This window comes from Taudactylus pleione, unplaced genomic scaffold (genome assembly GCF_031769625.1).
Source record: "Taudactylus pleione unplaced genomic scaffold, aTauple2 ptg000114l, whole genome shotgun sequence".
Lineage (NCBI taxonomy): Eukaryota > Metazoa > Chordata > Amphibia > Anura > Myobatrachidae > Taudactylus > Taudactylus pleione.
The window spans coordinates 15,257,772-15,270,355 of NW_028284516.1; the positions used below are offsets into that span (position 1 = coordinate 15,257,772).

Genomic DNA, 12,584 nt, shown 5'->3' on the forward strand with positions numbered 1-12,584 from the left:
AAGGGAGTAGTACACACCGTTGTAGGAAACGTTCAGTTTCTTGGCAGCTTCTCGCATTGGAATAGCCTTCATTGCTAAGAACAAGAATAGACTGTCGGGTTTCACATGAAAGTTCTCTTTTTCTGGCCATTTGAAAAGTATAATCGAACCCACAAATGTGATGCTCCAGATACTCAACTAGCTCAAAGGTCGGCCAGTTTTATAGCTTCTCTAACAAGCAAACCTGTTTTCAGCTGTGCTAACATAATTGCACAAGGGTTTTCAAGAGTCTTCTAATCATCCATTAGTCTTCTAACGCGCTTAGCAATCACAATGTACCCTTAGAACACTGGAGTGATGGTTGCTGTAAATGGGCCTCTGTACACCTATGTAGATATTCCTTTAAAAACCAGACATTTGCAGCTAGTATAGTCATTTGCCACATTAACAATGTATAGAGTATTTCTGATTCATTTTATGTTATCTTCATTGAAAAACACAGTGCTTTTCTTTGAAAGATAAGGAAATTTCTAAGTGACCCCAAACTTTTGAACGGCAGTGTATATATTGTCCCGACCATCTGGCAGTGCGTACACACAATAGATCTATGAACAATGTCTTTCAGAGATATATCATATTGGATGTGCTGCATGGCAGATGCGATATATATTGTGCAGCTATATTGTTCACATCTGCATGTCTGTACACACAAACAAACATCCAGCCCAAATGCTGGCCTCATCAACCTCCTGAAAATTACATCACAACTGGTTCTTCTGGCCAGATCATGCCACCAATTGGTAAGTGTGTATGCACAATATCGTTTTATGTGCATAACATTGCCAAATTGATAGATTGGTTGGCCAGCCGATCTGTCGTTCCAATGTGTACCTCACATAATGATTTTATACTGACAGGGCGTAACCCAGGTTCTCTAATCACAGACTACGGTGCCTGATGTGTATTATGGATGGGTTTCCTATTATAGAACCCCCTACTCAGATAATGTCTCCCAGTCTTCTTCTGTATGTCTTCTTCCGAGGCCAATCTGCTCATGTGGTGGATGGTGCTCATATCCGCCTTACTGCTGGGCAGCCCATTATGCTGGGTCCACCACAAAAGGATTCAAGGGGGATAGTCTGAAGAGCATGGACACGTGGGGAGCTGCTGGATCTGCCCATGAGCAATGAATGAGGTAACAATTCTTTACACTGGGGGAACTTCAGAAGTTTTTAAGCCGTAGTCTATAAATTGGGAGTTAATATTAAAAATATAACAGCCTATAAGCTATACAAGCCAGTATCTGCAGCTCTGGGTTTACCAGTTTATCATATGAGAAAGATTTGTTGGTATGGTAACCAGGGACACTGATGATGTACTGTTGAGCAGATAAAACATGATATTGGACTGGCGACTGGGTCCAACCCTGAAGAACTATAAAGAACAGTTGCTACATGTTGAAGTAAAGGGTATAGAGGGGGAGCTGCATCAAACCTACTAAATAGGATCAGTGGAGAAGTTGCTCACAGCAACCAATCAGCTTCTACTAGCTATCATAAAGCTTGTACATTATATAAAATGATAGCTAGAAGCTGATTGGATACTGTGGGGAAACTTCTCCATCTTTAGAAGGTTTGATACATGTCCCCCATAGTGATATCAGCACCTAACGATTTGGCTATGACACCCATCCAAGCAGATGGGACATTTAGAACATAAGGCACACTGATGCATAGGTACCATTAAAGGGATTTCCCATTGCCTACTAGACACTTCCTCCTCTGTGCTCAGTACCTCCTCCTACAACACGGCATGGTTGTCATTGAGATAGTGACCTGAGAAAGGAACATTTACTCTTTACCTAAAGGGGCTCACATCAGAACTGCGGATCAGCAGAACTACAGCTGAGATTAGGCCCAGGATCATGACTTTAAATATATGTTCTATAGCATTTAAACACATTTTGGGAGTTTACGGGTTTCTTTTGTTTGTTTGTAAATGCCTTCCCTGTATAAATCAAATTATCCACCCAATCACGTAACCTGTCTCTGCGAGTCTGACTCAATATTAAATCAAAATATTAAACAAATAGGAAAGTTCACTAAAAGAGGAACTGGAACTACTGTCACATGTTCCTCTTCCTTCTTACAGAGCGAAGCAGCTGCTCCTTGCTAGGGTCTTATATTATCTAATATGATTACAGTTGTCCTTCTGTTGCTGCTGGGATGTGTGACCGTGGAAGCGATTACAAAGCATATCCTCTGTGACACACCAAAGCTGAATATAGTTTATATACGATGCGGTAAGTAACAATGCATGTTCTGTATGCTGTATAAGAGGAATATTTAACGTACTCCTGCTTCCTGCATCCTTTCTATTTAATTAAGGAGTAACTTCAGGTAATAATTTGGTTGAGTAACTATTTGGTTCAAAATACTTGTACTGGAAGATGATTCCCCAATTTCTCTATAATGTCCATAGCCTTTTAGGAACAGTATGAAATCCTTAGGATTGATTCTGAAAAATGTTATATACGCAAACAGTTATATAAATCTCTATTATGATGTCTTAACTATTTATTGTGGCTACTACTATTATATTTTGCATGTCTTGTTTAAAACTCTTCCACCTGTGTTCCAGAAACACTTTGGGGGTGATTTGAGGTGAACGCAGGTAAAGCATCGGGCGCAAGTACCCAACGTTTTATCTTTGGCCGTGCATCCCTATGTTTTCTGCCTGGAGACACAGATCGAAATTACATGGTGACCCATGTAATATCGATGAGTGTTTCTGGGTGGTAATCAGCGGTGACTCCAAATGCTGCCAAATATCACCGGCCAGGACTCACTCTCAGCTGGTGTGGTGCCCCTGTTTGAATTTTTGACTGCGCTGTAGCCCCACCTCTGGAGCCACCACTGGTGGTAACTAACAGTCACAGGCGTGTCGCGGGCATGTCGGTGACAGTGACTGCATCTAAATACGCAGTTGCTGTCACACTGGCGGCCATGGTCACTTGGACATTTTGCGCCTGCCATTGTAGTGCATCTCTGTACACACATCGGTGGATTTATGCCGCATCCAGTGGGTTCTCAATAGACTGCCGCATTAGCTAAAGATGCAGTAACTACTGCAGCTGCATCCACCACTGAATCACCCCCTTTATGTTACAGTATAATACCATGTTGTGCTCGTCAAGAAACTTAGCAGTACATACAACCCCTCTGTTCATTCAATTTCCACAATACACAGCCCTCCACTAACGCTCAACAATAAACAGCCCCCATATGATACACTTTCCCAAATACACAACACTTCTCTTCACTCACTTTCCCCAATACACAGACCCTCTCATCATGAACTCTACCCAATACACTGTACCTGTCTTCACTCATTGTCCCCAATACACATCCCTCCATATCACTCATTGGGCCTGATTCAGACCCACTCGCGAGCGGCTGTCCGCTCGCAAGTGGGTCGATGTTATGGACTGAGCATGCGCACGACGGAGGGAGCTCCGTCGTGCGCATGCGCCAGACGCGACGAGCGAAGGAAAGTCCTTCGCTCGTTGTGTCCGATCAAAGGGGGCGTGCTGTCAATGTTGATTGACAGCACGCCCCCTTTGGTGGACGTGCCGGGGGCGTGCCTCCCTGACGGGGGCGTTCCTAAGGGAACGCCTCCCGTCAGAAGCCGGCCCACTGACATCACTAGTGATGTCAGTGGGAGTGATTTTGGCTCTGATAGAGCCAAAATCACTCCGGAGCTTGCGGTTGAAAACCTCAACCGCAGGCTCCGGCTCGCAAATTCGATGGTCGCGATGGTCTCGACCATCGCGACCATCACAATGCACGCTCGTATAGCCTGTGGGTGGTGACCCACAGCTATACGAGCGTCCAGGAGGATGCTCCATGAAAATGGAGCCCGGCCCTCATTCAGAGCGTGCGCTCTGCTCAGAGCGTACGGCTCTGAATGAGGGCCATTGTCCCTAATACACATCCCTCCATATCACTCACTGTCCCCAATACACATCCCTCCATATCACTCATTGTCCCCAATACACATCCCTCCATATCACTCACTGTCCCCCATACACATCCCTCCATATCACTCACTGTCCCCCATACACATCCCTCCATATCACTCATTGTCCCCAATACACATCCCTCCATATCACTCATTGTCCCAATACACATCCCTCCATATCACTCACTGTCCCCAACACACATCCCTCCATATCACTCATTGTCCCCAATACACATCCCTCCATATCACTCACTGTCCCCAATACACATCCCTCCATATCACTCACTGTCCCCAATACACATCCCTCCATATCACTCATTCTTCCCAGTATGTAGATCCCCCATCACTCACTGTCCCCTATACACAGCCCTCCATATCACTCCCTCTCCCAATATACAGCCACCATATCACTCACTCTTCCCAGTGTACAGGTCCTTCTATCACTCACTGTCCCTAATACACAGCCACCATATTTCTCCCTGCCCCCAATACACATCCCTCCATATCACTCATTGTCCCCAATTCACATCCCTCCATATCACTGGTATGCAGTCGGGAAGCCGGCGGACCTAATCCCGACAGCCAGTTTCCTAACTGTCATATCCCGGCAAGGGTCTAAAGACAGGCATCGATATGCCGATGCCTGTCATTAGACATAAGCCGGGAGCCCGACGCCCCGGCATCCCGATCGAAGGGACGCCGAGCGCCGAGCATGGATAGCTGCGCAGGGGGGGGGGGGGGGGGAGGGTTAGGTTTAGGGTTTCTGGGGGGGACTTAGGGTTAGGCACCCGCCCAGGAGGTTAGGTTTAGGCTAGGGGAAGGAGGGGTTAGCGTTAGGCACCCCCAAGGGGTACTTAGGGTTAGGCACCCCCTCGGGGGACTTAGGTTTATGCTAGGGGAAGGGGGGGTTAGGTTTAGGCACTTAGAGGGGGTATTAGGGTTAGGCACTGGGGGGGAAGGTTAGGGTTATGCACCCTTAAGGGAGGGTTAGTGTTAGGGGGTAGAAATAGGTTAGTCAATACTTACCTTAGGACTATTGGGATTTCCTCATCTGCCGGGATGCCGCTGTCGGGATTCCAACCGCCGGGCATGGGTCCGGCGGTAAATCATATCAATTCCATATCACTCATTATCCCCAATGCACAGCCTCCCATATCACTCATTCTTCGTAGTATGTAGGTCCTCCTATCACTCACTGGGCCTGATTCAGACCCGCCCGCTCCGGGTCTCGTACCAAAGGGGGCGTGCTGTCGATGTTGAGTGACAGCACGCCCCCTTTGGTGGGCGGGCCGGGGGCGTGGCTGGCCAGACAGAGGCATTCCCATGGGAACGCCTACCGTCTGGGGCCGGCCCCACTGACATCACAAGTGATGTCAGTGGGAGTGCTTTCGGCTCTGTTTGAGCCGAAAGCACTCTAGGGCTTGCGGCAACGAGACCCTACCACAAGGGTCTTGTCGGAAGCACGATGGTCGCGATGGTCTCTTGACCATCGCGACTATCTTCCTGGCCACTCGCTATAGCTGAGGGTGGTTACCCACAGCTATGCGAGCGGCCAGGAGGCTGCTCTAAAAAAACAGAAGGCCGGCCCTGATTCAGAGCAAGCACTCTGTCAGAGCGTCCGGCTCTGAATCAGGGCCACTGTCCTCTATACACAGCCCTCCATATCGCTCGCTGTCCCCTATTCACAGCCCTCCATATCACTCCCTCTCCCGATATACAGCCACCATATCACTCACTCTTCCCAGTGTACAGGTCTTCCTATCACCCACTGTCCCTAATATACAGCCACCATATTTCTCCCTGCCCCAATACACATCCCTCCATATCACTCACTGTCCCCAATACACATCCCTCCATGTCACTCACAGTCCCCAATACACATCCCTCCATATCACTCATTGTCCCCAATACACATCTCTCCATATCACTCACTGTCCCCCATACACAAGCTACCATATCACTCATTCTTCCCATTATACAGGTCCACCTACTGTATCACTCACTGTCCCCAACACAGAGCCTCCATGTCACTCACTGTCCCCCATACTCAGCCTCCCCTATAACTCACTTTTCCCAGTGTAAAGGTTCCCATATCACTCACTGTCCCCAATACACAGCCCTCTATATCACTCACTGTCCCCAATACACAGTCACCATATGACTCACTGTCCCCAATACACAGAGCTCACCAGAGTGACCAGGCAATGTAAAGCAGCACTCAAGCTTATAGGGCGTTACCTGTGGGTAGAACATTTTTAGTAAAACATAATGGGGGAGCAAATGAATACAGTCAGAAGCAGACCAATATTATACAACCTGTTGTCCTTGGGCTACTATAGAACTACAAATCCTAGCATACCGCCTATGCTGGGGTTTGTAGTTTCACATAGGGAGGCCAATCCCGGGATTTTGTCCTAAAAATGGCCAGGATTGAATTCCGATCCCGGCATTGGCCATAAATTTTTTTTTTTAAATGCCTGGCAGCACTGAGCACCTCCAGCAGAGTGCTCTGACGCTGCCCGGCTCCCCCTTCCCCTGGCTGTGCGCATTGCGCAGCGTGACCTGAGGACAGAGGTCACGCTGCGCAGCCGTGCACTGGCTGGAGCGCCCGCCCAACCACCTCACTACATGGCCATGCTGAAGTTTCCCTGCCGACATCGCCACCCGGTAAGTCACTGTGGGGGCTGGGCAGTGGACATTTTTTTTTAAAAACCAGGCCAATCCCGGGAATTGAGTTTTTTTCAATCCCGAGATGAAAAAACGGCCCGGGATTGGCCTCCCTAGTTTCACATCAACTGGAGTTTCCTTGGGACGTGGGAAGGGCGTTCTTTTTGGATACATGATAGTGTTTGATGAGTTCCAATTAATAGATCTACAGTAAAAGGGTCAACAGTGTATAGGTAGGCACCAACCGATAGACAAGCAATAGGTCAACAGGGACAAAAGGTCGACACATAAAAAGTCAACATGAAGACCGACAGGTACGAAAGGCCGACATGGCCATACAGTCAACATTGGAATGGTCGACATAAAAATGGTCGACACTTTTTTTTAGGGTTAGGAACTTATTGGAGGGTTCGAGTTAGGCTCTAGAAGGGACGGTTATAATTAGGCACTAGTAGAGACGGTTAGAGTTAGGCACGTACCCCAACGGTTAGGGTTAGGCACCAGGGTATACAAAGAAAAAAAGAAGAAAAAGGATTGTCTCTTTGTTAGGTGCACTATAGAAGTTAATTCAAATTGTGTACCTTACCCGTGAAATATTAAAAGCAATAATTCATATTAAAGATAACATGAAGTAATAAAATTTGCAAATTTGTGAAATAAACAGATTTTGATTTCTGGTGTCGTCTCGCTCTCAATTTTATATGCTATAATATTGTAGGTAAATATTGCCTTTTATTGTGGGATGAGGGTGTTCCCTCTTATACCCCTTTTCCACCAAAATTCCGGGTCTGACCCGGAGTTGGAACAGGGTTCCTATTCGGATCAGACCCGGAATTTAGCCGACGCCAACTTGGGATATTCCCGAGTCGGCGCCGCTCACACCGCAGTCGGGTCTGCATAGACCCGACTTTTCCGGCGTGAAAGTGGACGCTTGGAGATGACGTCATCTCCAAGTGCCACTGAAGCCGGACCAATTGGCCGGCTTGCGGCGCACTGCAGGTCATCATGACCCAGAGTACGCCGTACACACAGCAGGGTTTCACGGGCTACGCCCATGTTAAACCCTGCTATTTACCTGGGTTGGATTGCCGGGTCACTCGACCCGGTGATCCAACCCTCACCCCTTTTACACCAAGGAGCTGCCCGGGATAACCCTGCAATAAGCCGGGTTTTAGCTCCGGTGTAAAAGGGGTATTATTGATGAATGCACTCGCAGATAGTTATAGGGGGATGTATCAATTCATTGTTACTACAACTGTATCTCAATTCAGTAACTACTTATATTATTAGAATTGTACTGAACAATTTATCAGGTTACCAACATATGAATATGATATTGAGAATAAAGTAACTGACCCTATTTATTATGGACCAAGGCAATTGACGCTCATATCATTTAGATTATTCTGGTTTATCATGCAACCTTATTCTTAAATAATGTTCTTTTAGATATTAGGATTACAATCACCTGTTTATTAGCAGTATTACCTACCTTAAGGCGCACATCTACTAGGCGACTAGGGGAAGACAGTACGATTACAACATCGTAATCGTTCCGTCGTTCCCCATCCCCTGCAGTGCCTACACTGAATGATTAGTCGTTCAGTGTAGGCTCCCTCCCTCATCCCCGAACATGGCCAATCTGTCATTAGAATGACCGGCATGTTTGGGCGATGATTGATGTCGGAAATGACCAGTGGGAGTGCGCATTGCTAGTCATTTCCGACATTATAGTGCACGATTAATGAGCGATTGCACGATTATGATGTCATAATCGTGCAATCGCTCATTAATATCGCCTAGTGGATGTCCGGCTTAACACAGTTGTGCAGAGATTGGTATTTACATATGATATACAGTTATTAAATACTTATGTTCTCAAAGGTCAAAGGAAATTAGCAGGAAATCTATAATATCCAACAATAAGTGAGCTGGGAGTTATAGTTAGTACAGATATATTAAGCAGACAATAAATGCACATGTCCGCACAGTACTCAAGTATTTTCCATATGTGGTATTTTGTAGATATAAAGATATTTTATATTTACAATTAGTTATCGTAAAAAGCAATTGTAGTTGTTGTATTTTAAGACTTAGAAATATCCCTGCAAGCAGTTGGTCTTTTAAAATAGAAACATATTGCATGCATCAATTGTCAAAGAGACACAATGGCCCGTATTCAATTAGGAGCAAAAAGTCAGTTGCCGGACTTTTCGCCGTCATCGCCGCTTTTCAGAGTCAGCGAAAAGTGCTGTCATTTTAGGGAAAATCAGCCTGACACCCCCTATAGATACAAATAATAAAAAAAATTAACCACAGTGGCGCTTTCCACTTTAAAGGGTCTATTTACTAAGCAGTGTTAGGAGACAAAGAGATAAGGTGCCAGCCAATCAGCTCCCAACTGTCATTTTTCAAACACAGCCTGTGAGATGGCAGTTAGAAGCTGATTGGCTGGCACCTTATCACTTTTCACTCTGTCTCCTAACACCATACATGCCTACTCTCCCGATTTGGCCGGGAGCCTCCCGAAAATCGGGTGCCACTCCCGGCCCCCCGGAAAAATAGGCAGGCCTCCCGACTTTTCCAGTCCCCCCCGCAATGTAATGCTAAACCCCCGCTGCGGAGGGGCTGATGACGCGATTCACGCTGAATCGCGTCATCATAACCCCACTCCCCGCATAGCAATGCCGGAAATATCGGCATTTTGTTGTGGGGGGCGGGGCCTAAATGACGCTTTCGCGTGGCCCCGCCCCCAGTCCCGCCCTAAACACTGGTAAAGTGTCAGGCCACGCCCCTCTATACAGGCCCCGCCCCCCTGCTACACCGACCTGGCTGCCGAACACTGCTTAGTAAATAGACGCCACAATATCCATAAGTCCAAAAACAAATAGTCCTTACTTTTTAAACAGATAGTAGGAATATGTGTGTATATGAGCCGCCTCACTTTTCCTTAAGAGTTCTGTACACCTTTCTATTCACTCGTGGAAACTTTGTGGTTTCCTCAAAAACAGAAAAAAATTACAGCACATAGTATAGTATTGTCTAATGACAAAAAGGGTGAACAAATGTATCTCACTCACATGTGAATGAACAAATTCAAGCACATCACAACCAAGGGGGAGAGATGTTGAATTTTCACTTACCAGAATTATTTATTTTTATGGATAGAAGTGTCCACTCCTATTTCTTGGCCCTTAACGACCTATGGGGATGGACTGTATTTTCCCTCATGAAAAAGAGACCAGGAAAATACGTAGTGCAATATTGTCAAGTAAATAATCACAAAGATTTTATTACAATATCTCACTCACACAGGGCCGTTTCTAGACATTGTGGAGCTCAAGGCGGAAGTTCCCACTTGCGCAAGCCCGAAAAAAAAAAAAAAAGATTTACAGTCGGCTTCTGGAAAGGGGGCATGGATGATTGGGGAGGGGACGTGTCCTTGTGCAACACCCCTATTTGACCCTAACACATTAAGCCGCACACATGTAATGCCCATTATAATACATTATGCCACACGCAGTAATGCCCTAATACATTATGCCCCACACATGTAATTCCCTTTCTAATACATTATTCCACACACATGTAATGCCCTTTATAAAAAACACACATATAGGCTACTACATGAAAAAACACACACATCAGCTATTCCCCCCGCGGAGGTGCAGTTACCTGCTGGTGAAGCACATCTCTGCTTGTTCCATGCCCAGTGCATAGTCCAGAGTGCGGCAGATGGGAGCGGACCACCAGGGCCACTACCACCATGTGAGACCAGAGGGGACAGAAGTCTCAGTTGGCATAGAGGGCAGAGAAGCAGGGCCTCTCTAGACACATGACAGCCAGGCAGGGTGGAGTGAAGGAGGTCTTAGCCGGTGTCCGGACTCCAGAGTGTCAGCGCGGCTAATGTGAGCGCCGAGCGGATAGAGCGGAGAGCAAGGGCCCTTCTTGTCAGTGTCATGTGACACCCAGGAGGAGAGGAGGGAAGGTGGCGATTGGCTGCAATGTCACTGCAGCTGTGATAATTGGTGAGGGAGACGCTTACAGCACGTCCTGCTACAGGACCCTGTAATTTTTAAAGTTGGAGTCCTGCCATGCTGCCTGTAGCGCGCCGCGTATTTTGCGATCACTGCAACTGGTCATGGTCAGTCGCCCGCCCCTAGAAACGGCCCTGCCGACGGGCTGGGAGCGGCAAACACATGTGAGAGCTGTGGCGCCGGCGGGTGGAGAGCGGCAAAGGCCGGTTCCTCCACAGCTCACTGATGAGGAGGGCACTCAGCGGCGCCCTCTAGGGGCTGGCGCTCCGGGCGACGGCCCTGTTAGCCCGCACCTAGAACCGGTACTGCACTCACATGTAAAACAGCAATATAAAAGCATATCACATCCCACTGGTGTATCACCGTGGTCCCATACAACACGATTACCCTCCTTGAGATGGTGCAGGGAATAGGAAGTCCAGAGCTCCGGATCAAAGGTCCTCCGTTTCCCCACTGATAGGTCCGGGTAGAAGGTTGAACAGAATCAGTCCCAAATTGGTGTCACTGGCTTAGCCTATCATCCTGTCTGCCACTGCTGTGTGGCAATGTTTCATAGATGTCCTATATTTTTTTAAACTGCCGTGCGTTTGTGCCGCTGCTCTGTTGCTTACTTTAGCCATCCAGCTCGCTGCAGCCTTTGGCCTATATAGCTGTAAAATGGTGAAATCAGTATTGTGATTAGTGAGGTGGTTAAAAATGCCTAGAAAAGCCTGAAAATTATTGTTATAAAGGTAAATAATACTGTAGGAACAAAAACAGGCCCAAACTATTTGGTTTTAGCTGTTTATATAATTTTTTGGAAAAAATACAGATCCAAAACCTAAGAACAAAACACCAAGGAAAAAAATCCAAAACCAGATTCAGATCCAAAACCCGGGGAGATCCAGATCCAAAACCAAAACACGGGGGTCGGCGCTAGGGGTGAGCGGGTTCGGATTTCGGAAATCCAAACCCCCCCGAGCCCCCCGATCCGTGGCAGATCCGAGTCAGGCTCGACTTTTCCCGCCTGACTCGGATCTGAAATCGAGGCAAAACGTCATCATCCCGCCTTCTGGGTTTGGCGGGTTTTGGATTCTATATAAGGTTCCCGCGTCGGCGCCATTTTCTCACTCGGCTGTGGACAGTGAAGAGGGAGGGTGGGAGTTAGGACTGGCTGGGCTGTGTAGTGCAGTGGTGTTGTGCTGTGCTGCGCTGTGCTGCTGTTGTCCATAGGGGCTGTGTCCACTCCTCCAAAGTCCATAGGGACTGGCTGTGTTGTGCTGTGCGGCTGTTGTCCATAGGGGCTGTGTTCACTCCTCCAAATTCCATAAAGGGTGGCTGGACTGTGTTGTGCTGTGCTGCTGTTGTCCATAGGGGCTGTGTCCACTCCTCCAAAGTCCATAGGGGTTGGCTGGGCTGTGTTGTGCAGTCAGTTGTCCATAGGGGCTGTGTCCACTCCAAAGTCCTGTGCAGTGTCCCAGTTCTAAAGGGGTGCTGTAGTGTTGTCCAGGGGGTGCTCTGTCCATCAGGGGTGCTCCCCCCAAGTGCAAAAAAAATAAATATTTTTTCTGTGTTTGTGAATTGTGTGCGCAGTAGCCGCACGTGCATCAACAAAGTAGCGCCAAGCGTGCGCTTGTGTCATAAGTAAAGGGCCGGCTGGCTTGACCATTAAAGGGTGCTGTAACCCCCAAAGTGCACTCCAAACCAAATAAAAAAATATTTTCTGTGTTTGTGAATTGTATGCATTGTGGCTGCACGTGCATCAACAAAGGAGCAGCGCCAAGCGTGCGCCTGTGTCCCATAAGTAAAGGGCTGGCTGGCTTGTCCGTTAAAGGGTGCTGTAACCCCCAAAGTGCACTCCAAAAAAAATAAAAAAAAATATTTTTTGTGTTTGTGAATTGT

The 12,584-nt window shown here is 47.3% G+C and overlaps 1 protein-coding gene across 1 annotated transcript in view; it reads left to right on the top strand.

Annotated features, from left to right (window-relative positions):
* The first annotated feature begins 2,172 nt into the window (after nucleotides 1–2,172).
* The window catches only part of LY96 (lymphocyte antigen 96), a 31,021-nt gene continuing 20,609 nt past the window's right edge, over nucleotides 2,173–12,584 (top strand). Inside the window, exon 1 of the mRNA XM_088471555.1 lies at nucleotides 2,173–2,281. Within this exon, the coding sequence (XP_088327681.1) occupies nucleotides 2,173–2,281 (109 nt within the window). The remainder of the gene's footprint in view (nucleotides 2,282–12,584) is intronic.